We start from the raw sequence: 27545 nt of genomic DNA on the forward strand, positions 1-27545 counted from the left end.
TATTTATTCATCTGATTTTCTGCTTTGATCTTCCATACATAAAGGATACTTTTCCAATGAATTCTTTGTTCCCTTGTTGGCTTTTTCAAAGATTACTGAAAAGGAAGTGGTTTGCGTTTTCCAATGCTATTATGTCGCACGTTTATGTCCTTTTTAATTGTTAACTCTTATCAGTAATATCCATGTGCCCGTACTTTTGGGGTTTAATAATGTGCTTTCAACTCCTCCCATCCTTTCACATATGCCATAATCCTAGTATTCTAAGCAGGCATTTTTTTGGTTTGCTTCAAGCCCTAGTTTGTAAATTTGAGAATATAACCTGGATCTACAACTATATGAAGTGATGTACAAGTGTTATATTATTGAAATAACACTCTTTAAGATGAGGCATTAAACTTTGCTCCATTCTGTTGAATATTCAAGATCCCATCACACTTCCACTTCCACTTCCATTTACTTTACCCTTTCATCTGGATTCCTTTACTCCTTTGGCGACAACTGCATGCACTCAATGCAATCTCGAACCATTGTCAGTCGGTGCATCCCAGGTAACTGTCCTCCCACACAACTCTTATCTAGCATGCAGAACAGCACTAGGTACAGCATTCAAACCTTGCAACAAGCTCTCACTATGATGCAGAGATGGGAATGAGGGATGGAATTCACGTGTCATGGCCAATATTTATCCTTCAACCAACACTATAAAAACAGGTGTATTTGATTGTTTATTGCCGTTAGTTTAGAGATACAGTGTGGAATTAGGGCCTTTGTGCCCCCCCCCCCCAAGTCCACGCCAACCAGCAATCCCCGCACATTAACACAATCCTACATACTCTAGGGAGAATTTACACATACACCAAGCCAATTAACCTACAAACCTGTACGTCATTGGAGTGTGGTAGGACACGGAAGATCTCGGAGAAAACCCAGGCAGTCATGGGGAGAACGTACAAACTCCGTACAGACAGCACCCATAGTCAGGATCGAACCCGGATCTCCGGCGCTGTAAGGCAACAACCTTACTGCTGCACCACCGTGCCACCCCCTAACTTATAATCATGACAAAGATTTACATTAAAATTTGCTGTTTTTTTAAGGATAAAGTATCAAACTAATCCTCTTTCTTACTTTATGATACTATGGCAGTAGTGTTTGTCACCAACTCTTCATTTCATTGCTAATAGTTGTTGGTGAAGCCTTTTTGTGGGTGGAGATGATAAAGTCTCAGGGTTGCCATAGAGCAGCACTCTGGTTTCCCTTATTGGAACTGTGAGATTTACAGCCTGCTTCAACCATTTAATTCTCCCAGCTGAGAAGGCAGAACTGGTTAGAGGAAATTGGAATATAAATTATTGCTGAATAACATGCAGCAAATCTTGGCTTTTGACCCAGATAAATTATTTTGAAAATCTCTACAGCAGTTAAAAGGGAAAAGATATCTAAGTACATTTATCAGCAATCAGTTTCAAGAGAAACTTGGGAGGGAAAATAAAATGAAGCCAAGACTGTTTGAAAGGAAAAGAAGTTGGATGCGAAGTGAGGGAAGTATTGATTGTTGATTGAATATTGCAAAATGTTATCAAATTGAATTGTTTTTCTTCAAGTAAGATATGGGAGATTTCATTTTTTTTCCCTTTTAGAAACATACCTACCATTTCTAGATCCCCCATCATGTGTATACATGCTGTGCATGAGAATAATTAAATGAACAGAAGTAAATAACTTCCTTTAAAATGGGTCTTAGGATCTAAGGGTTCATATGAACATTGGAATTAGAGCAGGATTAGGCTCTTGATTTATTTAAATATGGCCATGGATGATCTGAATATTTCCATTTCGACCTCAAATGTAGTTGTAACTTAATTTTCCATCGGTTTTTGACTCGTCGTGCTCTCATGAAAAATGTTGCTGCATCTTTTGTAAATGTGCAATGCCCCATTTTTAAGCATCCAAAAGAATCTTCCAAAAGCTGCCTGCTATACACTGTGCTGCAGAAGACCAGTGTCATTTGAAGAGCCTTTGCAAACCTGGGGTTGCCTTGACCCACCTAAGGATTGTTAAAAATACATGGTTGAATGGATTCAGATATAACACAAAGTGCTGGAGTAACTCAGAAGGTTACTCCATGAAGGCAGACGCAAAATGCTGGTGTAACTCAGTGGGACAGGCAGCATCTCTGGAGAGAAGGTATGGATGATGTTTCGGGTCGAGACCCTCCTTCAGACTCAAACCGTTCGACCCGAAACGTGACCCATTCCTTCTCCCCAGAGATGCTGCCTGTCCCGCTGTGTTACTCCATCATTTTGCGTCCACCTTCGATTTAAACCAGTATCTGCAGTTCTTTCCTGCACGGATTACCCCATGAATTTCTGTTTTGCACAGGATCCAAGCATCTTCGGCTTCTTATGCTTCATATATGACACAACTGCACTTTAATTTCCCTGATTCATCTAAATCCACCCTGATTGGGAACATGCAAAACTAGCAGGGAAAGATTCCACCAGTCTATTAAAAAAGTGGTGTTTATTATGCTATTAAGCAACATTTGTATGATAACCTGGACACCAATGCTCAGTTTAGATTTCCCCCCCGGGGCCACTTGATTCACAATATAAATGCTGATACTATTATGAATAAAAGTTTGTATTCCAGAGTTGAGTTTAGACAACAATCAGGTATTTTTCAGAGTATTTTTTTTGGAGGCTCTTCTGAAGTTTAATGCAATATTCCCCACTGCCTATGATCATATCAAGCATAAGGGGTTGTGGTTAGTGGAAATGAATCATCTTGGGGTGGGGCATCACTGCTGAACTCGCTTAGCATTGTTCCCTTGGTTCATATGTAGACAGCCTAAGGGAATGGGCCAGGAAAAGCAGCATTTAAAAAAAAAAAGGAGGTCCTCCACTTTAATGGGGGGGAAAAATGGGAAAGCAGGATATTTTATAAATTGTGAGAAGTGGTGTTCAGAGGGATCCATGTATCCTCATAAACAAATCACTGAACGTTAATGTACTGATATAGCAAGCACTTATGCAGACTGTCACGGGGAGAACATGCAAACTCCACACAGTACTTGAGGTCAGGTTTGAACACGGGTACATTTTTGGTTATTAAGGCATTCAAGGGCTGTGGAAACATGGTGCTAAGGTAAAAGAGCACCCATGATCTTTATGAAAGGGAAGGAGATGCATGGGGATATCTTGATTTGGGTATTTATCATCGTTGGTTTTGAGATGGCACTCGGTGGGCCAAAGAGTGTGTTTCCACGCTGCATCAAAACTTAAATAAACTAAAATAAACTAAAAGCCTGGCTCTCCCTGTTTAAACTGCACCGTGAGATCATCTTCACAAAGCAGACTACAGCATTTCATGAAATCGGCTGACATCACCTCCTTGACAAAAGGCGATGACACCAAGACACCGTGAACAATGGTAGCAGAAATGGAAATCTTTACATAATGCATTTTCTTGTGGTGTGGGTTTCTTTAATTTGCACTTTCCCGTTGAAGACTACTTCTTTGAATTCTTCTGCTTACGTTCTAATTTTTGATTAATTCAGTAAATTAAAAATGTATAATTATATCAGAACTGAAAAGGAAGTATTTAAACCTGCTGCTTTTTCAGTGCTTGCAGTTTCCAATGGTTCACTCTGGTGAGGTGATCTATTATTCTGTCAAATTGTTTTAGATAATTATTTGGAGTTGCTCATCTTGCAAATGGTGCTAATGGTTCTTAAAGCAGTATTAATGCCTGCTCTTGGAAAATACAGATGCGACAGCTACATTTTGAAGCAACGGATCATTTAGCTTTGTGTAACAAGTTTTTATAAAATCTTTCTATTCAAACAAGCACAATGTAATTGTTGAAGTATTCTTAATCAATTGTTCTTATTCTTTCATGGCAGGTGCTGTGATAGGCGATGGGCAGTCTGCAGTGGCCAGTAACATTGCCAACATCACCTATCGCCTCCAGTGGTGGGACTTCACCAAGTTTGACCTTCCAGAGATCAGTAATGGTAAGTGCTTTGGAAAGGTTGTTGGAATGGACAGGTAAGTGTGTCTTTATGTCTAATTGTATGGTGTTCGTTTTGAAACCTCCTCAATCAAACCATTGATTATACGTGTTATAGGGAGGTGCATTATATAGAGTTTAGTTATTTTCAAAGACAACTGCCTTTCTTTGACCCTTCACAATAGTTTTGAGTCCTGGTTGAGTTTTGCAGGCAGCCTTCTCTGATGCTTGAAATTATATTGAAAGAATTTCCTTTTGTCTTTTCCCCCAGAACAGGAATTGTAGTTCCAATGTTTAAAGAGGTCATCCTTCAGGCCAGTTTTAGATTGCTAAAAGAGTGGTTTTCAAACCTTATAGTGATCCTTGGGGAATGTGATGAGGGCATAGATGTTGAACAGAATTTTTTCCCTGAAGTTGCCATGGCATTTGCTGTTAGCCAATGATACTCCATTTGAAGAAACTTTCACTAGAAAAGTGATTGCTATTGAGGCCACAATTCCCTGCATTGCATATGAATCCACTTAAATGTATTTCATTTAACTTATAAGACAGCACGCAACTCAAGCAGGATCTGGAAGCTACTTACAGGAAGCTTTGCATCATTTTGTACAGGAATATCATTTGCAAAGCATAAAGTTAACCTCACGACTGGTCTTACTATTAGTTGAGATTCTTAGAAACGTATTTAAGTCTAATCACTCTGAGCATTTGATGCATGGAATAATTAGCAATTCCCAAGGAAGAAAATGCTCAAAAAATCTCTCATAAAAATAGTAACAGGATTTTGGTAGCTGTTGTACGCTCGATACAATTTGACATGAACATTTTTGCATGAAACACTGACAGAGGAGTGAACTTTACTGGATTGAATTATTGAATCCTCTACCTCTGGTTTTAATACAGGAATGAATAGCTTTCAGGAGAGTTTATTTGAACGCAGTTCAGGGGCACATTGCTGCATTGATTGGATTGAAAGGTTCCACTCCGTTGAGATTTCATTTTCATGGAGACCTTTAGTGATAACTGCCTGTGGATTATTATAATCTTGGAACTCTCACTATTTTCTGTTAATTTAACCTCCGGAGGGATATACAGCATGAATATTTTATGCTCCAATCAACATTCCACTCCACTTCCATTAACAACACTGTGATTATCCCATCTGATTCTATATTTGATTTTTGAATATAATAAACATGCATTATTTTGCTGTTGAAATCTGCCAATATGCCATTGACTTCTGTAGGGAAGAACTGCAGATGCTGGTTTAATCGAAGGTAGACATAAAATGCTGGAGTAACTCAGCGGGACAGGCAGCATCTCTGGAGAGAAGGAATGGGTGACGTCTCGGGTCGAAAGGTTTGAGTGAAGAAAGGTCTTGAACCGAAACGTCACCCATTCATTCTCTCCAGAGATGCTGCCTGTCCGGCTGTGTTACTCCAGCATTTTGTGCCATTGATTTCTGTCACGTAAAGCGATTTGGAGTGTGTAGTAAACATGTATATCTTTGCTATGACAGCTTTCTGAAGAGAAAACAATTGCTATCAGAACTAGATTAAATGGTAATAGCAAATGTGCTCCAGTGTACCTTGGCACCATTTAAAGAATAGTCAATATTACTGCAACCTTCTATTTCCATTGCCTGAAAACAATTCAGCAGAATATCATAAAAGTGCCTTGGTCTTCTAAAAATGTATAACTGAAGGAAATATAAAAACAGTGTAGCGGTATGCATACCTTACCACCTCACTTGTGGGATTACTGTTGAAGATGTAATGTGTCTTTTAAACTGAATTGCAGCTGTGAGTACCGTCACTTTTTAATTGAGTTGGTTGATCATGCCAAAAGAGTAATGCAGATTTCTGGTGTTCTTAATCAAAGTTCAAAGTTCAAAGTAAACTTTATTGTCAATTCAAATAAATTGGATTGAAATTGCGTTTCCCCATACTCCAAATGTGCAAGTAATATTTATAACACAGACAGACAATATACCAATAAGATAGACAATATACATTCTTTAAAATATTCACAGTGTGCCAGACTGTAGTAAAATTTTGAGATGTTATTAATGTGCAAAAATAAAAGTGCAATATAGAAAAGTGCAAATAGCATACTGCAGACATTGAGTTAAAGTTAAATGTTCATGGAATTTTCTTGAGTGTGTTGAGTAATCTGATGGCCTGAGGAAAAAAGCTGTTTTTGAATCTGGTGGTTTTGCTCCGCATGCTGCGGTAGCGCTTGCCAGATGGTAGGAGAGTGAACAGTTTGTGTGCTGGGTGGGTGGTGTCTTTGATGATATTGGTTGCTCCCTTGCGACAGCGAGTTGGGTATAAGTCCCGGATTGCAGGTTGGGGTGATCTGGTGATCTTCTCCGCTGTCCTCACCACTCTCTGTAGTGCCTTCTGGTCAGCAGCAGAGCAACTGCCATACCAGACTGAGAGACTGCTGGTAAGAATGCTCTCAATGGCACCCCTGTAAAAAGTGGTGAGGGCAGAAGGGGGAAGGTCGGCTCTCCTCATCCGTTGAAGGAAGTGGAGGCGTTGCTGAGCTTTCTTGACTAGGGAGATGGTATTGGTGGACCATGTCTGATCATCTGTGATGTGCACTCCCAGGAACTTGGTGCTTTTCACAGACTCCACTGCACTGCCATCGATGGTGAGTGGGGTGTGTGCTGTCTGTTTCTTCCTGAAGTCCACAGTTATTTCTTTTGTTTTATTAACATTGAGTTGAAGGTTATTGATGTCACACCAGCTGATGAGTTGTTGTACCTCCTCTCTGTAGGCAGAGTCGTCATCGTGGCTGATGAGGCCCACCACTGTTGCGTCATCAGCGAACTTGATGATGTGGTTCGTATTGTGTTTGGCACAACAGTCTTGTGTCATCAGCGTGAACAACAGAGGGCTCAGCACACATCCCTGTGGGGCCCCGGTGTTCATGATGGTGGTCTCTGATGCCAACTCTTACCGTCTGTGGTCTGTCAGTGAGGAAGTCCAGTAACCAGTTGCATAGTGGGGTGCTGATGCCTATTTTGCCGAGTTTATTCACCAGGTGTGGGGGGATGACTGTATTGAAGGCGGAGCTGAAGTCGATGAACAGCATCCGCACGTAACTGTTATTGTTTTCCAGATGAGCCAGGCTTAGGTGGAGTGCTGTTGCTATGGCATCATCAGTGGAACGGTTAGGACGGTACGCAAACTGGAATGGGTCAAGTGTAGAGGGGAGACTGGATGTTATGTGGGCCTTGACCAACCTTTCAAAGCACTTCATCATGATGGACGTGAGTGCTATGGGCCGGTAATCGTTCAGTGTTGAGGCTGGGGATTTCTTGGGTAGTGGTATGATGGTGGTGGCTTTGAAGCATGCTGGTATGATGGCTTGGCTCAGAGAGGTGTTGTAGATGTCCGTAAGAACCTCTGTGAGTTGGTCAGCACAGTCTCTGAGCACACGCCCCCGGTATGTGGTCAGGACCTGCAGCTTTCAGGAAGTAATCAGAAAGTATTATAGCTTAGAACAAAATTTTGAGCTTCACATTTCTTGTTATAAAACATTGTAATATAGAGCTGATTAATTAAAATGTGATGTTTTATGGTGGAAGTTACAACGTTTCATTATCCTTATCTGCTGGAGAATTATAAATCAAGACTGTAGGGTCTTAGCTACTCTCTGCTATTGCAGTGGGAAGGTAAAATATGACATGAAAGGTCAAGTGTGTTTTATTGTCATATGGAACAATGTTTTACTGTTGAACTGAAACAGTGAAATTTTTACTTCCAGCAGCACAGTCCTCAATAGATACCAAGCCCTCCATAATGTTTGGGACAGGACCCATCATTTATTTATTTACCTCCGTACTCCACAATTTGAGATTTGTAATAGAAAAACATCACATGTGGTTAAAGTTGAAATGTGGTCCACTGAAGGAAATGCGGTGGTGTAAATAAAGTGTCCCTGAAAGAACGCAAACAGTGGTGGTGAATGCATGAATAATACATGCAGTATTTTGAAGTAGCGTTTCCCAAAAAATATTGCTTCCATTTCTTCGTAATTATTATTAAGACTGTAGTTTTGTGTGTGGGGAGCATTGATATAAAGTTTAAAGATGATTCAAAACTTTGCAAAGGGTTGGATCATGATGATTGTAATTATAGGTTTCAGGATGATGTTACAAATGGTGGAAAAGCTGGTAGATTTCAGTATACATAAATACAGAGTGACGGACTTGAAAACAAATATTCTACAATGACAATCTTGTGAATGGCACAATTTTGAAAAGTGTGGCAGAGCAGAGAACCTATGTTTGAATACACATCCTTGGAAGGCAGAGCAATCAAATAAAGCTGTCAGACAGGTACTTGTGTTAGGTAGACAAAAATGCTGGAGAAACTCAGCGGGTAAGGCAGCATCTATGGAGCGAAGGAAATAGGCAACGTTTCGGGTCGATACCCTTCTTCAGACTGATGTGAGGGGGGGGGGGCAGGAGGAAGCAAGGAAGAGGGGGAGGAAGAAAGGAAGAGGTGGAGCCAGAGGGCTGAGGGAGAGCTGAGAAGGGGGAGGAGAAAGTAAGGACTACCTGAAATCAGAGGTCAATGTTTATACCGCTGGGGTGCAAACTGCCCAAGCGAAATATGAGGTGCTGCTCCTCCAAATTACGGTGGTCCTCACTCTGGTCATGGAGGAGGCCCAGGACAGAAAAGTCGGATTCGGAATGGGAGGGGGAGTTGAAGTGCTGAGCCACCGGGAGATCAGGTTGGTTATTGCGAACCGAGCCGAGGTGTTCGGTGAAGCGATCGCCAAGCCTATGCTTGGTCTCACCGATGTAGAGCAACTGACATCTAGAGCAGCGGATGCAATAGATGAGGTTGGAGGAGGTGCAGGTGAACCTCTGCCGCACCTGGAAAGACTGCTTGAGTCCTTGAATGGAGTCAAAGGGGGAGGTAAAGCGACAAGTGTAGCATTTCTTGCGGTTGCAAGGGAAAGTGCCCGGAGAGGGGGTGGTTCGGGTGGGAAGGTACGATTTGACCAGGGAGTTATGGAGGGAGCGGTCTTTGCAGAAAGCAGACGGGGGAGGAGATGGGAAGATGTGGCAAATAGTGGGATCACGTTGGAGGTGGCGAAAATGTCGGCGGATTATTTGTTGTATGTGACGGCTGGTAGGATGGAAGGTGAGGACAAGGGGGACTGCCCTTGTTACGAGTGGGGGGGATGGGGAGTGAGAGCACTCACTTGTGTTTCTTGGGTTTCTTAATGGTGAAAGAGAATTTAAAGCAAAGAAAATTAGAAATTAAATAAATTGTTGGATGGGTTTCATTTGGAGTATTAAGGGGATTCAGAAGTCCACAAGGGAAGATGTAAAGCTTAGTGAAAGGATATGAGAAGGTTTTATCAGGATGTTAGTTAGCATGAGAATCTAAATTAAAAATGGATTGAATGGAGATTGTAAAGATGGTAGATTTTAATGAAATATAGAGAAATTGAGTCAGAGTAGAAGTTGTACAACTCTACAAAGCAAGCTAGTGGGAGTAAATAGTTTCACTGAATTGTTGGGATTGGGATTGCTCCATCTGAAAAATGTGGCAGAATTTAATTCCACAAATAGTTTGTAAGAAAGTTGGAGAAATGTTTGTAGATGTTACAGTTATGTGAGAGTAAATACCACTACTCTGTCAGAGATTATGATCACAACGGGTTCAATGATTATCTCTGTTTCCATGAACCCATATATTAGCTGGTGCTGATCAAAGAATTGGTAGATATTATAAGCTAGGAAAGTATATGATCAGGGCCATGGAGAAAGCTGCTTTAGATTAGAGGGTGCAGAAACTGGCCCTTCACCCATTGTCCATGCTGACCATCTAGCACCCATTTCTATACCATTTCTACCCTACCCCACTTTCGTCTCGCCCCTTCTCATTGCCATTAATTGCCCCCAGATTCTACCACCCATCTATGTACTTGGGGCAATTTACAGTGGCCAATTAACCTATCAACCTGCACGTCATTGGGATTTGGGGGAAAACTGGAGCATCAGTTAACCCGCACATGGTTACAGGGAGAATGTGCAAATTTCATTCCGACAGCTCTGTTCACGATTAATCCTGGGTCATTGGATCTGTGAGGCAAGAACTTTGCTTGCTGTGACACTTTACTGCTCTGGAAGAGACCACCAAAGGGACCGAAGCCTCGCCTGGAATCATTAGCTTCTTGTTTGATTAGTATTTATCCATTTGTACAACATAACATTTAATGCAATAAAATTAACAGTCAAAAAGTCAGAGTTTCATAGCAAGTAAACAGGGTCTTTGTCCCAACTTTTCCACGCCAACCAACATGCCCAATCTACACTAGTCTTATCATCGGTGGGCAGCAGCGTGTTAGTTTTTTCTACTTTTTTAGTTTTTTTAGTGTGTCTCAATGTGAGTTTTTAATGTTTCTCGGTGAGAAGAGGAGGAGAAAGCTCCAGCTGGCGCGGAATCCGGAGCCTGGGATCTCCCGTTGGGGACCCCGGAGGAGAACAGCTCCGGCCCGCGGCCTACTGCTACTGCGGGCGCGGCGGGGAATTACCCTCCGGAGCGGGATCCCTCACCGGGGTTCCCTGGAGAGGAGCTCCAACCGCCGGCCCTGCGATCTGCGGTGCTTCTGGCTGCGGCGCGGTGGGGACTTTAGATCTTCTACCGCCGGCCAGCGGCCTACCCCATCTTGAAGCACCGGTCTCTGGTGGGGAAGCACCGATTCAGGACTTAACTGGACTTACCTTGTCTGCACATCTGGATGCCCGCGGCGGCGACAGCGGAGGGTTGTGATCCCGACCACGGGGGAAAATGGAGGACTGACCAAATATTGTGCCTTCCACCCAAGTGATGAATGCTGTGATGGATGTTTGTGTTAAATTTTTATTGTGTATTGTGTTTTTTCATTGTACCGCTGCTGGCAAATTCATTTCACTGCACTTTATGTGTACATGACGAATAAAACTGACTTGACGACTTGACTGCCTACATTTGACTCAAATTCCTCTAAACCTATCCAATCCATGTACCAGTCTAAATGTTTCTTAAATGTTGTGATAGTTCCTGCCTCAACTACCTCACCCAGCAGCTTGTTCCATACACCCACCACCCTTTGTGTAAAAAATGTTGCTCCTCGGGTTCCTATTAAATCTTCCCCTCTTCACCTTAAACTTATTCCCTCTGGTTCTCGATTTCCCTAATGTGGATAAAAGACTCAGACAAGGCCAAAACGTGCTTTTACCCAATCTATTCCCCAATCGACAAAAAAATGCATGTTTTTAATTAAATATTGTAATTTAAAATGAACTAAATATATACAGTCAGCTCCACGTTTCCCTTCTCCCACTACTTCTGTAAATATCCCTTTTCTGTTCCAGTTTGCTGATTAAGATTGTGGAGATCTTGTTTTAAGTATAATTCAGAATGCTGTGGTGACTTAGGACATATTTGAAGAAACAAGCATACTGCTCCACCTAATTGTGTTGCTGCAGTAAATGCAAGAAAACAAGGGAGCTGGTCATATTATCTAAAAAAAAAAAAAAATGAAAAGAGTTGATGACTAATTATATATTAGCTGTCGGACCAAAAATTGCCAACAATAAGCCAACTAAAATACTCAAATCAAAATACGTGAAGATTGTCATTTTTGGCATTTTTAAAATTGTACCTCTGTTCCTCTATGACTATGTGCTGTCCAGACTCTGATAAATTATCTGTGATGATCCTTCAAATGAGAAATTCTTGTTCAAACATTTTTTTAGGCTCCTTTGATTAAGCCACATCAGGCGTCATTTCTCCAATCTTCGTGTTTTGAGAACTGTGGAAAATTGAAGTGACAACATTCATTTTTTCTGTCATTCAATTTAGTCCATAATGTAAATCGATTCTGCACAACATAAACTTATTTAGCAAACTGCAATCTCTTGCAAATGTGTCATGCACCAACTGCAGGATTCCATAGTGGCCATAAAACGCAAGGCCGTTGTGCTATCAGGCTGAAGGAGAGGAAGTCCTCATCAGTAGAATATGTGAGGTGGAAGACTGAAGATAGGTGGTGGGGCAGGTAGTGTAGAGAACAGGTTGGGAGAGTAGGCAAGAAGTGGCAGGTAGAATACAGCATTGCAAAGTGTGGAGCCATGCAATTTGGTAGTAGGAATAAAGGTATAGACTATTTTTTAAATGGGGAGAGAAATCAGAAATCGGTGCAAAGGGACTTGGAAGTGCTGCTGCAGGATTCCCAAAAGGTTAATAAATGCTAGCATTTATTTCGAGAGGACTAGATAATAAAAACAGGCATGTGATGCTGAAGCTTTATATGGTGCTGGTTTGACTGCATTTGGAGTATTGTGAGAAAGTTTGGGCCCCATATCTGAGGAAAGATGTGCTGGTGCTGGAGAGGGTACAGAGAAGGATTACGAGAATTATCCCAGGCATGATTGCTTAATGCATGATGACGGCACTGGGCCTGTACTCACTGGTGTTTAGAAGGAGGAGGGGGACCTTATTGAAACTTACCGAATAGTGAAAGGCCTGGATAGAGTAGACGTGGAGAGGATGTTTCCACTAGTGGTGAAATGGATGAAGTCAGGGAGTTGTGTGTGGGTGCAGGAGGTAGCACCAATGCAGTCGTCATTGTAGCGGAGGTAGAGTTTGGGGATAGGGCCCTGTTACCCCTCAAACAAAGATTGTTCAACGTACCCTACAAAGAGGCGGGCATAACTAGGGCCCTTGCGCATGCCCATAGCTATGCTTTGTATTGGAGAAAATGGGGGGAGTCAAACGGAAAGTTATTAATGGTAAGGACCCGCTCCGCTAGGCGGAGGACAGTATCAGTGGACGGGGATTGGTTGGTTCTGCGGTCGTACCCTGGGGTCGTAATCTCTGTAAGCTTACTTTTCTGTAGCTTGACCACAGGTGTGCAGTATAGAGTCGTGTACAATATGCTCTGAACAGAGACATCTTCATTCCATCAGTACACACACTAAACTTGCGTTAAGAGAATGTTTGCTTGTGCATACATCATATGGGTGGCCTATAAATATCCTCATTATCTGCCATTTGTTCTGTAATAAAATGTCCAAGATATTTTACCTTATTACAGACACTAAGATTATTATCAGACAATTTGAAATAAGGACATTTTAGACATCCTCTTTGGTTCCACAGATCATAACAGCACTCTTACCAGTATTATATCTGATATCATGGTCCACACCATACGCAGAACATATTGTAAGGAGCTGCTGGAGACCAGTGCTAGATGGACTAAAGACCACAAGGTCATCTGCATACATAATATGGTTCACTAGAGTATTACCAATCATGCACCCAGTAGGCTTTCAATTGCTTGAACAGATAATCTATATAGATATTAAAAAGAACTGGGGACAAAATTCCCCCTAGTCTGACACCATTGCAAACCCCAAATGGGGCTGAGACCCGTTTGCCCCATTTTATTTGCATAATCAGGTGGAATTCTCACAATGTATTTAGGCACCCTTCTTTGACTCAATTTAACAAACAACTTTCTATGCTTAACATGATCAATGGCTTTGAAAGCATCAATAAAGCACATAAGAATTGATTAGTTTACCAGCTTTGTCCTTAATGACTGGCACTAACAGAACAGACGACATTGAGCCTGGTAACAAGCCACAAATCATAAAGCCAGTTAAACAACTAGCAAGGAGAGGAGCTGGCCTCATATGGGCATATTTAAGATGTTCAGCAGAAATATGATCTAAGCCACTTGCTTTGTTGTCGGACAGCTTGTTCATAGCTTGATACACCTCATGTGACATAATCACCATTGAATCATTACTCTCAATATTATCCACCCTATACAAATCTCTTTGGATACAGTTGAATAAAGTACCATAATGCTGCCACCATAACTCTGTGATAATAGCTGTTCCGGAGATTCCATCTACAGTTCATGGCAGAGGTATTTTGAGTTAAGAACTCTAATTTCTCAAAAATCAGTAACATTGTTACTTAGCAGCTTCTTAGCCATGGAATCAGCCCTCATGGCTTGCTCATTTTGATGTTATGTGTCTTATCTTTATGCTTGCAGTAAGGCTTACTGCCAACATATAAAGCGTGTACAATATCATTATACATGGAGCAACTATCTCTCCAATGCATCACATCCTTACAATTAACATTACTACACATAATTGCATGTTTAGGTAGATGAATATTGCGTAAGGATTTATCTGTATTAGCATAATAGGCTAGGATGTCTTCCTTTTGTGAGGGTTGACCAGTCCAGTTTTTCTGTGTTAACACTATTTCTATCTCTGGAAACCACAGGTAGGTGTTCAACATTTATTGACATAGCAACAGGTATATGATCAGTCTTTGCTGCCCCATACAGAATGCTCATGCACCGCAACTGAGGCATGTGCATCAGCTGTACTAATGCAATGGTCCAGCCATGATGTAGTGTGCCAGGGCTCACCAATATAAGAATAACCATCTGTAGTTAAAAGCACTTTGCTTACGATGTGCACTTTAACCACGTGTGATTTTTTTTCTATTACAAATCTGAAATTGTGGCGTACAGAGGCAAATAAATAAATGATGGATGTAGATTGGTTATTTATAACTATGCAATATGCGTTATTAACGTTGCGCCACCAATATTGCTTAGCCATGTTCCTATGTACCATTGCTTTATTTTGTTTCTACAAGGAAATATGTAGATTGGTTATTTCCTACTAGCCAATTGTAGTGCTTGTTAGTAGTGGCTCCACCTAATATGCGTTTTATATTAACAAGAGCTTGCCTACGCCATTCAGTATGAGTAGCTGCTAGGAACTGTAATGACCTGCAGATCGATGCTGTAACTAGATTTTAATAAACATGTGTTATATTTTTATATTTGTTTGACTCGACTCATTACATGGTGTCAGAGAGTGAGTCTTACCTCCTCCGTTCACGTTCACGTTTCCATCATGACCCTGCCATCTTACTTGCAAAGTTCAGACAGTTGTGTGACCTGCCCTCAAACTACATTATTGAACGGCCCAAGTTTTATGCTCGTATGCAACAGATTGATGAATGATTGAACGTTTTATCAGCGAATTGAAACACATGGCTGCACGCTGCCAGTTTCGTGATCTGTGCAATGAACTCATCCGTGACAAGATTGTTGGAGGTATGCTTGATAGCAAGTTAAGGGATGAACTGCTTCATAACACTGACCTAACCCTAATCAAGCAGAGCACGCGGTCAGATTGCTGAGATAACATCTTCTCACACTAAGTCTGTGCCCTCCGGTCAGCATTCGCAGTATAGTGTCAATTTTACAGACACCTCCTCTCGTAACAGCCATTCCCAGCCATCCCCTGCCTGGCAGCAGAGAGGATCTGCTGTTCGGTCCAAATTGCAACTATTTTCATACTACGGGTCGGCAGTTCTGTATTGCTTACGGTAAAACCTGTAATTTCTGCAAGAAATTAAACCACTTTGCTAGATGCTGCCATTCCCGTGCGTCCCCTACGTCGGACATGTTTTCAACGAACAACAACTCTCTGAACAGGACCAGTTCTCAGTAATGAAGGTATTGTATGTTCATACTGATTGCTTGAGCAGCCTAGCAGAACACACGGCTGCTGATTGCTGTCTGCAGTCATCCAGCGTGGCTGGCTGGATAAACAACATGGGAGGGTATACAAAACACGAGACATCTGGATATGGAGTCACAGGACACGGTTCCTTCACTGGAAGGATATGTTGACGGTTGCATCTGTAAATGGCTCCGTCCGCTTCAACCAGATATGAGCGCATTTCTTTGGCTGGGCCGGAGATGTGACCCAGACGGCCATAGCCCTTATTGGTCTGGGGGCGAAATACCTGTCCACTGGAGAGAGGTTTAAGTGGCTTACTGGATTAGTCAAAAAAACGTTTCTGTGTATCGCGTTTGAATTGTAGTTGTTTCTGGACTGCAGGCGAAGCACGAACTTGTTGGCTGCAAAAGCTGCTGGGACATAGGCAGGGGAGCACGAGTTTGGCGAGACATCAGTTGTTGGGCTGGAGAACCCAGTATGGGATCCCTTGCAATGTTCCTTAAGTTGAGCAGGTCTAGGTATACGTCCGATTGTGCAAGGTATGACTGCTCCATTAGTTGTTTTGCGCTTCGGACAGCGTGTTCGGCGAGAATGTTGGACTGCGGGAACTCAGGGCTGCTGGTAATATGTCGGAAGTCCCATAGTTTTGCAAAGTTTTTGGAAGACTGTCTGCCGTTGTCGAACAGACGATGTGAACTTTCTGCCGTTGTCGGACAGATGACGTGCAGGGGAGCCGTGCATGGAGAAGTGACGCTGCAACTTCTCGATAACTGCTTCAGATGTAATGGTTTGTAGTAAATCGATGTTGAACCAGCCCGAATGAGAGTCAACAAGAACCAGATAGTGTTTCCCATGCCATTCAAATATATCAGTGGCTAACGTGGACCATGGGAGAGGAGGAACCAGGTGTGGCAGTAAAGGCTGCTTCTGCTGATGTGGCGTCAGGCTTTTGCAGTCGGCGCAGACTTCGGTTTTGTCGCTTATGTACTTGGTCATACCAGGTCAGTAAAACATGCTTTGTGCCCGTTGTAGGGTTGCCTCCATGCCGGGGTGGCCCTGTGGACAGCGTCGAAGTACTTGTCCCGGAGGACAACTGGGACAACTGCCTAATGGCCCTTAATTATAATCCCGTCCTGTAATACCAGTCTGTTGTGAACCAGGAAGTATGGGCAGATTGCGAGCGGGGTGTTGTGTTGTTTATCTGGCCAGCCACGACGGATGACTGCAGACAGCAATTGTAAAGTCTCGTCAGCAGCCGTATGTTCTCCTAGGCTGCTCAAGCAATCAGTAGGAACATACGATACCTTCATTACTGAGAACTGGTCCTGTTCAGAGAGTTGTTGTTCGTTAGTTTTGTGTGGGGCTCTTGATAGCGTGTCAGCTGTGTGCATGTCCTTGCCTTTCTTATAGACAATGTTGAAATCATACCGCTGCAGCTGCATCATCATTCGTTGGAGGCGGGCTAGGGCAGCATGAATGGGTTTATTCAAACTAGTCACCAACGGCTGGTGATCAGTTTCTATATTCACAGACTTCACAAAAATAAAGTCCTTGAATTTTGTGCAGGCGAAAACTACTGCGAACAATTATTTTTTGATCTGGGCGTAACGTTGTTCAGTGTCAGTTAGTGTGCGAGAGGCGTAAGAAACAGGCTTGCAGCCACCATCGATAGTGGTCTGCAGGCAAGCAGCGCCAAGTCCGTACTGGGACGCATCGCAGGTGAGCGTCACTGATAACTCCAAAGTAAAGTAGGCAAGAGTAGGGGCGGCGCAAGCCAGAGAGTGTCAAAAGCTCTTTGGTGCTGCGGATACCAGGACCATGCAGCGTCCTTGTGTGTCAGTTCTCGCAGGGGTCAGATATGTAGCTGAGGTTGGGAATAAATTTCCCCAGGTAGTTAACCATTCCAAGGAACCTTTGTAGACTCGCAACGTCAGTAGGAACTAGGCATTTCGTTGATAGCTGAAGTTTTTGATGGGTCTGGTCTGAGACCATCACTTGTGAAAACATGTCCGACGTAGGTAACCTGCGACTCGAAACTTGCACTTCAGGGGATTGAGTTTGAGCTAAATGTCTTTGGCACGGTCTAGTACTTTCTTCAGATTGGCATCATGTTCATTACATGACTCATTACATGGTGTCAGAAGTGGGATTCAAACCCATGCCTCCAATTGGAGACCAGAATTGTATACCCTCCAATTGTATATCCTCCCACTGCCGGTCCTGCTGCTCCACTATCAGCAACCCTTTCCACCGCGGCCTCCCCGCAGCGTACGGCGACTAGCTCGCCTATCTCATCACCTCCCCGCCCCGTCGGGTCCCCGGTCACTTCCCCCATTCCCTCCCCGGTATCTTCTCCAGTGAAAGGAGGTGAAGCGGATTCGAACCGCACACGCGCCGGACGGGTTAGCAGGCCACCCACTAGAGAAGGTGATTTTGTGTAACTATACAATATGCGTTATTAACGTTCCACCACCTATATTGCTTAGCCATGTTCCTATGTACCGTTGCTTTCTTTTGTTTCTACAAGGAAAGACGTAGATTGGTTATTTCCTACTAGCCAATTGTAGTGCTTGTTAGTAGTGGCTCCGCTTAATATGCGTTTTATATTAACAAGAGCTTGCCTACGCCATTCAGTATGAGTAGCTGCTAGGAACTGTAATGTCCTGCAGATCGATGTTGTAAGTTTCTCCCAAACATTATGGAGCGCACTGTAAATGCTGCTAAGTGTGGTATTTACAATTCGAGACCTGGCATTCAAGTCCGTCCATGCTGTTCGTGCTTTACCTAAGGTCTGAAACAGGCCGATCATGGGGGAATGATTGAGAAATTGAAGGTACAGAGGGTGTTTCTGGTTATGTCATGGAAATCAAACAAAGCTGAAAATTTGAATTTCCTAGGAAAGAGGAACAGGGTTAATACTTTGGGTGTGGAGAAAGGTAGAATGTGACTGATCTACTTTTCTGGGGTAGACGCGCCACTGTATTGAATGGCTGGTCAGGTTGGAGGGATCTGGATAGCCTACTCTTGCTATTCTCTCCTCTTCTTGAGTGGGTCGGCGGCCTTTTATCAGAATACGTTTAGGATTATTGTTGTCATATGTACCGAGATACAGTGACAAGATTTGTATTGCATGCTTTCCAATCAGATCTGATATACTGTACATAATTACAATCAAGTCAAATGCAAGTACAATAGATATACAGAGTGCTGTATTTACATGAAATGATATTGGTCTTCATTCAGGTGAGAGCATACTGGCTGTTTTGGTTATGGAGTAATGAGAGAATCAAAGATCCTACCCTGAATAGATATCGATTAACTTCTCGTGTAGGAAGGAACTGCAGATGCTGGTTTAAATCGAAGGTAGACACAAAATGCTGGAGTAACTCAGCTGGCCAGGCAGCATCTCTGGAGAGAAGGAATGGGTGATGTTTTGGGTCGAGAAGCTTCTCGATCCCATAAACGTGACCCATTCCTTCTCTCTACAGTTGCCGCCTGTCCCGCTGACTTACTCCAGCATTTTGTGCCTACCTTCGATTAACTTCTCAGGAGTTTCATTCACCCAGCAATTAATTTTCGTAAACTCGCTTTACAGGTGAGGAATGGTCATTTTGGCAAGGGCAAATAATTCCACCGACTGTGAAATTATTTCTTTGTAAGGGGCATTCCTTCAGTGCAGGATATACTGTAGGTGTTGAGCGGCAGACAAATTAAGGTGGGAGATGAAAGGATTAATTGCAAGCTAAAATGACATGCCTTATTTTTCATAGCTTATCTCTTCAGTGGGTTCTTTGGCAAATCAGCATTTTACATTGTATTTTCCATTGGTATATTCTCCTATGTGCTGGAGAACTGGCATTTCCCTGCAATCGATGAAAAAAGTGGCTTAAAATGTGCAAACAAAAGTATTGCATTGTCTGATAACTTATCTTTTTAACCATTCATATTCTAAGTCCTTGGCTTTGCACAATTCTGCAGGACTCTTCATGCTGCATATCTATCATTTTGTTGATTGAATACAGATTAGAAATTGTACTTGATACTTTTTAAAATCTAGGATAACTTTCATGTTTCACTGTGAGATTGGTGTATAAATCACTGAAAGCAGCTGATGGTGTTAAGTTGCTTGAGTGTGTAATGTTCCCAGCAGCCGGACAGGAATCTGGTTAATTGAAGTGTTTGTGATGACCACTTTGGTAGCAGCAATACCAATTGCACAGCTACAGAGACGCATTAATTTACCGTTACCCAGGAGTCGATGCTAATAAAAATATCCCGTGTCATTGAGATTTTATTTCTTATGTTGTGAATTTAATAAGTTTTCAGTTCAACAGGATATATCTCCCTCATTTATTGCGCTACATGCCGGAAATATGCTTGATGTGGTCTCAGCAGTACAATATTTGGAAAAGAATACCAAAAACAACTTTTGATTATTTTCATGCTATCATGTTTTCATTTTTTGTTTTTCTCATCTCTTGAACTTTTGTTTTAACTCCAATCTATTGGTATTTTATTTATGACTTTTGACTGCACACTGAACTTTTTTCCTCGTTTATTACATTGTTTACAGTATACTGTGCCATTGCATATTCTGTTGAGCTGCTGCAGGTAAGAATTTCATCTGAGAAATGACGATAAAACACTCTTGACTCTACTGTTGGTAATCCAATAGGACCAGGTTCCTGGACAGTCAACCAAGCCTGCCTTTCAAGTGGCCAAATGGGAGCCACAGCCTTGCCACCTGCTCATCCATTGCTTGCTGACCCGATGTACAAATTCTGATGAGTTGTATAAGACGTTAGAATATTGTGTTCAGTTCTGAGCACCATGTTATATGAAAGATGTTGTCAAGCTGGAAAGGGGGCAGAAAAGATTTACAAGGATGTTGTCAGGACTAGAGGGCCTGAGCTTTTGGCAGAGGTTGTGCTGGCTGGGACTATATTCCTTGGACCATAGGAGGATGAGGGGTGATTTTTTAGATGTGTATAAAGATCATGAAAGGAATAGATCGGGTAGTTGCACAGAGTTTCTTGCCCAGAATAGGTGAATCGAGGACCAGAGAACATTGGTTTAAGATGAAGGGAGAAAGATTTAATATGATTCTGAGGGGTAACTTTTTCACACAAAGGGTGGTGGGGGCATGGAGGTAGTTGAGCCAGGGACTATCCGGACATTTAAGAAGCAGTTAGACAGGCACATGGATAGGACAGGTTTGGAGGGATATGGGCCAAATGCAGGCAGGTGGGACTAGTGTAGCTGGGACATGTTGGCCGGTGTGGACAAGTTGGGCCGAAGGGGCTGTTTCCACATTCCCTATCACTCTATGACTCTAGTAGCATCCTGGTTTGGGTAATAACTGTAAGCATTTATCAGTTATTTTTGAGGATTTATTTTATAGGGTTCCGAGTTACCTTTCATAGATTATGACCTTTCATATCTCTCCCGCCACTACCTCACTCTCTCCCATTGCCTCATCAGCCTGCATTAATTATCAGGCACAGGAGTAATAATAATAATAATAATAATAACTTTATTTGTTAAGCACCTTAAAAACAACCAAAGCTGACCAAAGTGCTGTACAGAAAAAAGAAAACAAGCAAGACATCATAAAACAGGCAGAACAACAGAACATACAACTAACACGAGGCGCATAAATTACATACAAAAATCCAAACAATAAATTAAAAAAAACATAAAACACAAGTACGAACAACGCAGCAAAACCAAGCAAATAAAGTTAATAAACAATTCAACACCTCACTGGTCTACAAAGGCCATGGAGGCCATGGAGAATAGTGTAGCTGGGACAAAGGCCATGGAGAATAGATATGTCTTCAGGAGTGATTTAAAAACAGCTAGAGAAGGGGCCTGTTTAACGTGCAGAGGCAATTCATTCCACAATCTCGGAGCCGACACAGCAAAGGCACGGTCCCCTCTGAGCTTCCGCTTAGTCTTTGGCTCAATTGACTAATAGTAACGCTGCCTTTTGCCACACAGAGGTGGGCAGGACTCCGAACAACAGGTGCCCAAATCTAACGATTGCTGGGCAGCAGAATTTCAGGTGGAGGGGAGGGAAGGCGTACCTGGAAAAGATTGCTTGATGTGGTTGGTGTGGACTGAAGGGCCTGTCTCCATGTAACTCTAAACTAAGTCAAGGTGAGGAAAGTTGGAGAGTACTCGGAAGCTAGAATTGGAGCAGCAACTAGAGACTGCAGGAGGCTGCAAAGAAAGAATTCAGCCTTTAAAAAAATGATAAGAATTTTAATTTACATCATTAGTCATGATAACAGCAAAATATTGTTTTAATTAACTGAAATCGCAGTGAATTGTATGTTTTTAATTGCCTGTCACCTCTAGATTTGTCTTTTAAGCTTCAAAATAGTTCTCTGCCCTGCTGAAGTAAGTCAGCGTTCAAGATCTCTCTCAACCAACTTAGGACATATGCCCCTCTCCGCCATGGCGCACGGAGTCACATACTCAAACACATGCTACACCGTTCTTTCAGGGTTTCTAAACATGGCAAAATGTCAAGACATGCAGGCACAACTTGTCAGTTCTAATGGACCCAAGTTAGATGTTCTCCCTTAGCAACAAAGTTACCGGTATGTACGGAAAAAAGAACAACCTTCAGCTAGCAACACAACACAATTTGTCAACTTCAACAGAGGCAAATGCAAATTGCAAGGCATTCCCCTCTCATGGCACATATTTTAAAGAGTTACCCTGCTGTCATCATCATTTCAAAGTCAGCAGGGTGACTGGTCTGACAATGCTGTTCACACCCAGCAGTGGCAAGCAACACATTGGTTCAAGTGGTCTGTTGGGTCTAAAGCTAATTGAAAATTAGAGGTTTCCTTGGTGTGAATTCAAACTCAGGTGGTGTTCAGGGTAAGCTGGGGAGAAATGGCTTACCTTCCCTAATTAGATCTTCCCTCCAAGTGACATTTTCTTTTATTTGCAGTGGTTGTCAGTGCTGGATGTTACCGTGACGAAGTCCATTTCCTCATGGAAGATATTGTTTATGTTTCATGAAATTAGCTTGAAGCATGGGGTGAGTGGAACCCCAGAAAGGATAAAGCTCACTGAAGTGAAGATCAACGTAGTTTAGGGATCAAAACAAACCTTTCATAGTTTGTACATGAACTATATACAAACTATGAAGTGGTTTGAATGTTATTCTGAACAGACAGCTTTTTGCAGTTACTATAATTTCTAATAGAAGTGAGAGTCATAGTCATAAGTTGACAAGACAATTCTACAACATGGAAGTGGCTGCACCTAATCAGAATTCCATACGTTGTAAGTACGAGAGTTTGCTACAATGCAACAAAAACTTTTTGGATATAATTGCAAAATGCAGCAGGTGAGCTAGAAGTGCCCAAAGTTGTGAAGGGAACTTCTATGCAATGTTTCCTCTGAGAAGGCATCGGCAGCTCCCAGTGGTGTTTGCAGCTGGGGACAGAGGGAGAGGAGAGTCCAAGTGAAGCCAAAGGTGCTGGGTCACAGAGACAGAAACAGTAAGAGCAGAGTCCTGGAGGCAGCGGGAGGGTACGCGAGGGATGATATGCAATAGTTTTATATGAGTGTAAACTGCTATGAGAGTGTGTGGATATTCAAGGGCGAGGTGAGAATCAAATTGAATCGGGAATAAAATACAGATGTTCTTGCTGAAAGTGCGGATTTTCAGAAGTTATGCTTTTTAATAAAGCAAGTCTTTAAAGTCTCGCATGATCTCTGATATAGTTGCAGGTTTAATTCATCAGTTTCAAGTAAAATGATCTGCTTATACTAGGGCACCTGGCTGTACAGGGGAAGACTGTTTAAGAAAGATAACCGATGAGAGCATTATTCACTGTGGATTACCCCTGCATAATTAACCAGCAGAAATCTTGGAAAAAGTAATCTCCTGGACTTTGAATCAGAATGTGAATTAAAAGATGAGCCAAAATTTTTTGATCGTGTTCAATGTAATGCTGCATTGCACCTCGGTCAAGTGTTTGTTACATTTATCAAGGGACAGCTTATGTGGTATTGAATGAATCAATATAACACCTTGTAATCACTCCTGAAGTATGCGAGGAAACCATTGTCTGGTTTCTCTTGCAGAATCGTGAAGTGGAAAGACTGAAATAGTTAAATTGAGAAGGACGTTTAATCAATATGCTCGAATTGTAAATATTCTTTTGCATTCTCAGTTATAAATGCAGATAACTTTATACATAGAAGCACATGCATGTCAATGGTGCCAGTTGATCAGTTTGACCGGAAATGGTCAGTGGTCAAACAGCAGCTGTCGGAGGAGGAAACGGGGTTAATGTTTCCGATTTGAAACCATTTGTCAAAAATGGGAAGAGAGTTGGCAAACTCCAGAGAGGATGAGGAATGAATGGAAACGACATAGGCAAAACCTCTGATAGACTAGTACCAAATTGATTAATATAAAGTGTGGTACAATGGGGCGGCTGGTAGAGCCACTGCCTCACAGGGCCAGAGACCTGGGTTCAACCCTGGTTGCTCTCTGTGGATTATGCATGTCCTCCCACATTCCAAAGAAATACAGGTATGTAGGTTAATCGGCTTCTATAAATTTCCCCTAATGTGTATGATACGATATGATTTATTTATCCCAGGAGGGAAATTGGTCTGCCAAAAGTCATAAAACACAACAAGATACATGAAACATGAAGTTAAAGTGACGAGTGGAAAGTCCAGGATTGGGGAATGTGCAAAGAGTGGGGGAGGAAGGGGGAAGGTGGGTCAGTCTACTCCACGACAGAAGGGGGATGAGTGTAAGGGGTGGATGAGAAAATGGGATAACAGAGCTCGTGTTAATCAATGATTGGCGTGGATTTAGTTGGCCAAAGGGCTGTTTCCATGTTGTATTTCTAAACTAAACTACACTAAACTAAGTACGGAAGTTAGAGTAAGATTATTCTTATCTTGGTGATGTGTTACAAGTAGGACAGTGGGGCATGCCCAGCATATCAGGTAATACCAAAAATGAAAAATCACAGTCAGAATCAAAGAAAGATGAATGATTGGCAAAAATGGCCATTTTTGATATAGGTAGAAAGAGCGTTACCTAAAGTTGGAGAAGTTTAGTGTAGGACGCTAGCATTTTCCCAGTTGGAGAGCTGTGGCGTCATTCGTCCTTTGTTTTCTTTACAACTTCAACTCACTAGTTTTCTCTCTTTCCCACATGTAACAAGAAGTCTCAATTTGAAAGTAATTCCTCCTCCTGCGGATTTGGAATGTTTCCGGCATTTTCCCTTTTTATTTCAGATTATTATTATCTGCACTATATCTTTAAATATTCAAAGTGATTTGTTTGTGGCTTGTTGTAAAGTGGCAGTAGCAAAAACCCAAGAGGAGGTCAACTTATTGATCTCTTTGTTTTCTGTGTGACAGTATGATACGCATCAAACAACATTGTTTCACCATTTCTGTTGATGACGAGGTTCTTTTATTTTGGTACATTTTTTCAATTGCCGGTTTGTATCATAAATGGTGGATGTTGGATTACAGGTGCATGCAATTGTAAAATGGTGTGTACAATGGCAGATTTGTAAATAATGTTGATGATTTCTAACTGAAATGTGAGGCAACTTCAATGCAGTTTAAAACGAAGGTTGACTGATCTCCGTTGGTATCCAGGCAACTGTGGCTCTCTGTCTTCTCATTATAGCATCAATCCAATTGAAACAAAGCATCTCACTGAACCATGGTGACCACCAACTGGAATATCTTTTCATGCATTACTTTGCATTTTGCTGTTCAAATTCTGTTAAACTAAGTTGTTTGGCATGCTGCATATTTTTGTAAGTTAGACGTATTCTTAGACTCATGGAATTACTTTTATAAATAAATCACATTTTAAGGATATTTTATACTGTTTTAGTACCAATCTGATTTCTTTAACATTAGCACTGGATTTGTTTTGGGTTCTATGTGTCGTGATTGGAGAGGTGAACACACAGGGTGCCCCCAGATAACAATGGCAGCCTGTAATTTAGGGCAGCACTGTGGAGCAGCTGGTGGAGCTGGTGCCTCAGCGCCAGAGAGACCCGGGTTCGATCCTAACCTCGGATGTTATCGGTGTGGAATTTGCACGTACTCCAAGTGACCGTTTGGGTTTCCTCACACATCCCAAAGACATGCAGCTTTTTAAGTAAATTGGCCTCAGTAAATTCCCCCTAGTCTGTAGGAAGTGGATGCGATAGTGGGTGAACATGGTAGTCGATAGTTGTCGTGGACTTGGTGTTCAAAGGGCATTTTTCCGTGTTGTATCGCCAAACTAAGTTAAATTAAATTAATGGTTTCTGTTCTTACAAATGTAAGTTAAAAAGTTGATTTTGTCTGTAAGTAAACAGTCACTATATGGTATCCATACTTCCACAGTAATGTATTGAATGGCAGTAAAAACACAATATTGATAAGAAAGAAAACAATATTAAAAATGGAGGCAGAAAACTAGTTCTGCGATTCACAGGAATGAACAGTTGGTCTTTTGAATTTAACATTATGTGAGCTTTTTTGTATGTGTAAGAGTGTCCATCATCCAGGCATTCATATCCCAGAGGTGGCTTGTAAGCTGGTATGGCACATGGTAAGAAAATTGACAATGTTCTTGCCAAAGTAAAAATGTTACATGGAGACACAAGAGACTGCAGATGCTGACTCTTGAGCAATAAACAAAGTGCTGGAGGAACTCAGTAGGTCAGGCAGCATTTGTGAAGGAGGATGGACAGCTGATGTTTGGGGCGGGGTCCTTCTTCAGACTGATGGGCTAGAGGGACGATAACTGGTGGAAAGAAGTGAGGGGAAAGGGTAAGGCAAGTGTTAAGCGTTAGGTGTATCCAGGTAAGGAGGGGTGGGGGGTGATAATGATGGGGATAGTCACTACGGCTGGAGGTGGCAATTGCCAAAGACAAAATAACCATATAACCATATAACAATTACAGCACGGAAACAGGCCATCTCGGCCCTACAAGTCCGTGCCGAACAACTTTTTTCCCTTAGTCCCACCTGCCTGCACTCATACCATAACCCGCCATTCCCTTCTCATCCATATGCCTATCCAATTTATTTTTAAATGATGCCAATGAACCTGCCTCCACCACTTCCACTGGAAGCTCATTCCACACCTCTACCACTCTCTGGGTAAAGAAGTTCCTCCTCATGTTACCCCTAAACTTCTGTCCCTTAATTCTGAAGTCATGTCCTCTTGTTTGAATCTTCCCTATTCTCAAAGGGAAAAGCTGATCCACATCAACTCTGTCTATCCCTCTCATCATTTTAAAGACCTCTATCAAAATGGTGTAATATGACAAGAAAGGATGTTGGAGAATGAAATGTAGAACCAGAGGGAATGTTGAAGGGAACAGGGGTGAGAATGTGGAGCCCAGAGTAGGGAGGAGAAATTTACACAACTATATGAGTAATAAATGTAAGTTCATTTTACTCCTGTCCTGCTATGCACTTTATAAGAATCTCATTTGTATGTGCACTTGAAGTATAAAGCATGACAGTAGGACACCTTACAACAAAGTAACTACTGCAGTATTTTTCTTAAATGGAATGATCACACAGCACAAAGATGTGCTCTTGACAAATTGAGGTTAAGCCATATCCTTGTGAGTTAATCAATATGCTTTTTACGCCGTCTTTACTAGATTGAGAACATTTGAAAGGACAAGTGGATTCACTCTCAAACTGACTTGTAATCACACTTAAGGTTGTGGGGGGAAAACAAATGTCAATACTTCTAGATAATTACCTTTCATTCATACTTGGAAACACTGGTATTTGAGAAAGTAAGTTTTAAATAATGAGAAGTGGGAGGGGTACAGCAAACCTGCAGGCGGGCAAGTTTGCTGTACCCATTCCATTTAACATTGCCAAAGTCTTTTAGATGAGGCGTGGCTGTCTATTTGACCGAGTCTTGGTGTGATCT

General features: G+C 42.0%; 1 protein-coding gene across 4 annotated transcripts in view; it reads left to right on the forward strand.

The window, feature by feature from the left end:
- LOC129705862 (activating molecule in BECN1-regulated autophagy protein 1-like) overlaps positions 1-27545 on the forward strand; it is a 287629-nt gene that overhangs the window by 165609 nt on the left and 94475 nt on the right. For all 4 annotated transcript variants that reach the window (XM_055649715.1, XM_055649716.1, XM_055649713.1 and 1 more), the window contains one exon: positions 3905-4015. In XM_055649715.1, the coding sequence (XP_055505690.1) occupies positions 3905-4015 (111 nt within the window). The remainder of the gene's footprint in view (positions 1-3904; positions 4016-27545) is intronic.

This window comes from Leucoraja erinacea, chromosome 18 (genome assembly GCF_028641065.1).
Source record: "Leucoraja erinacea ecotype New England chromosome 18, Leri_hhj_1, whole genome shotgun sequence".
Lineage (NCBI taxonomy): Eukaryota > Metazoa > Chordata > Chondrichthyes > Rajiformes > Rajidae > Leucoraja > Leucoraja erinaceus.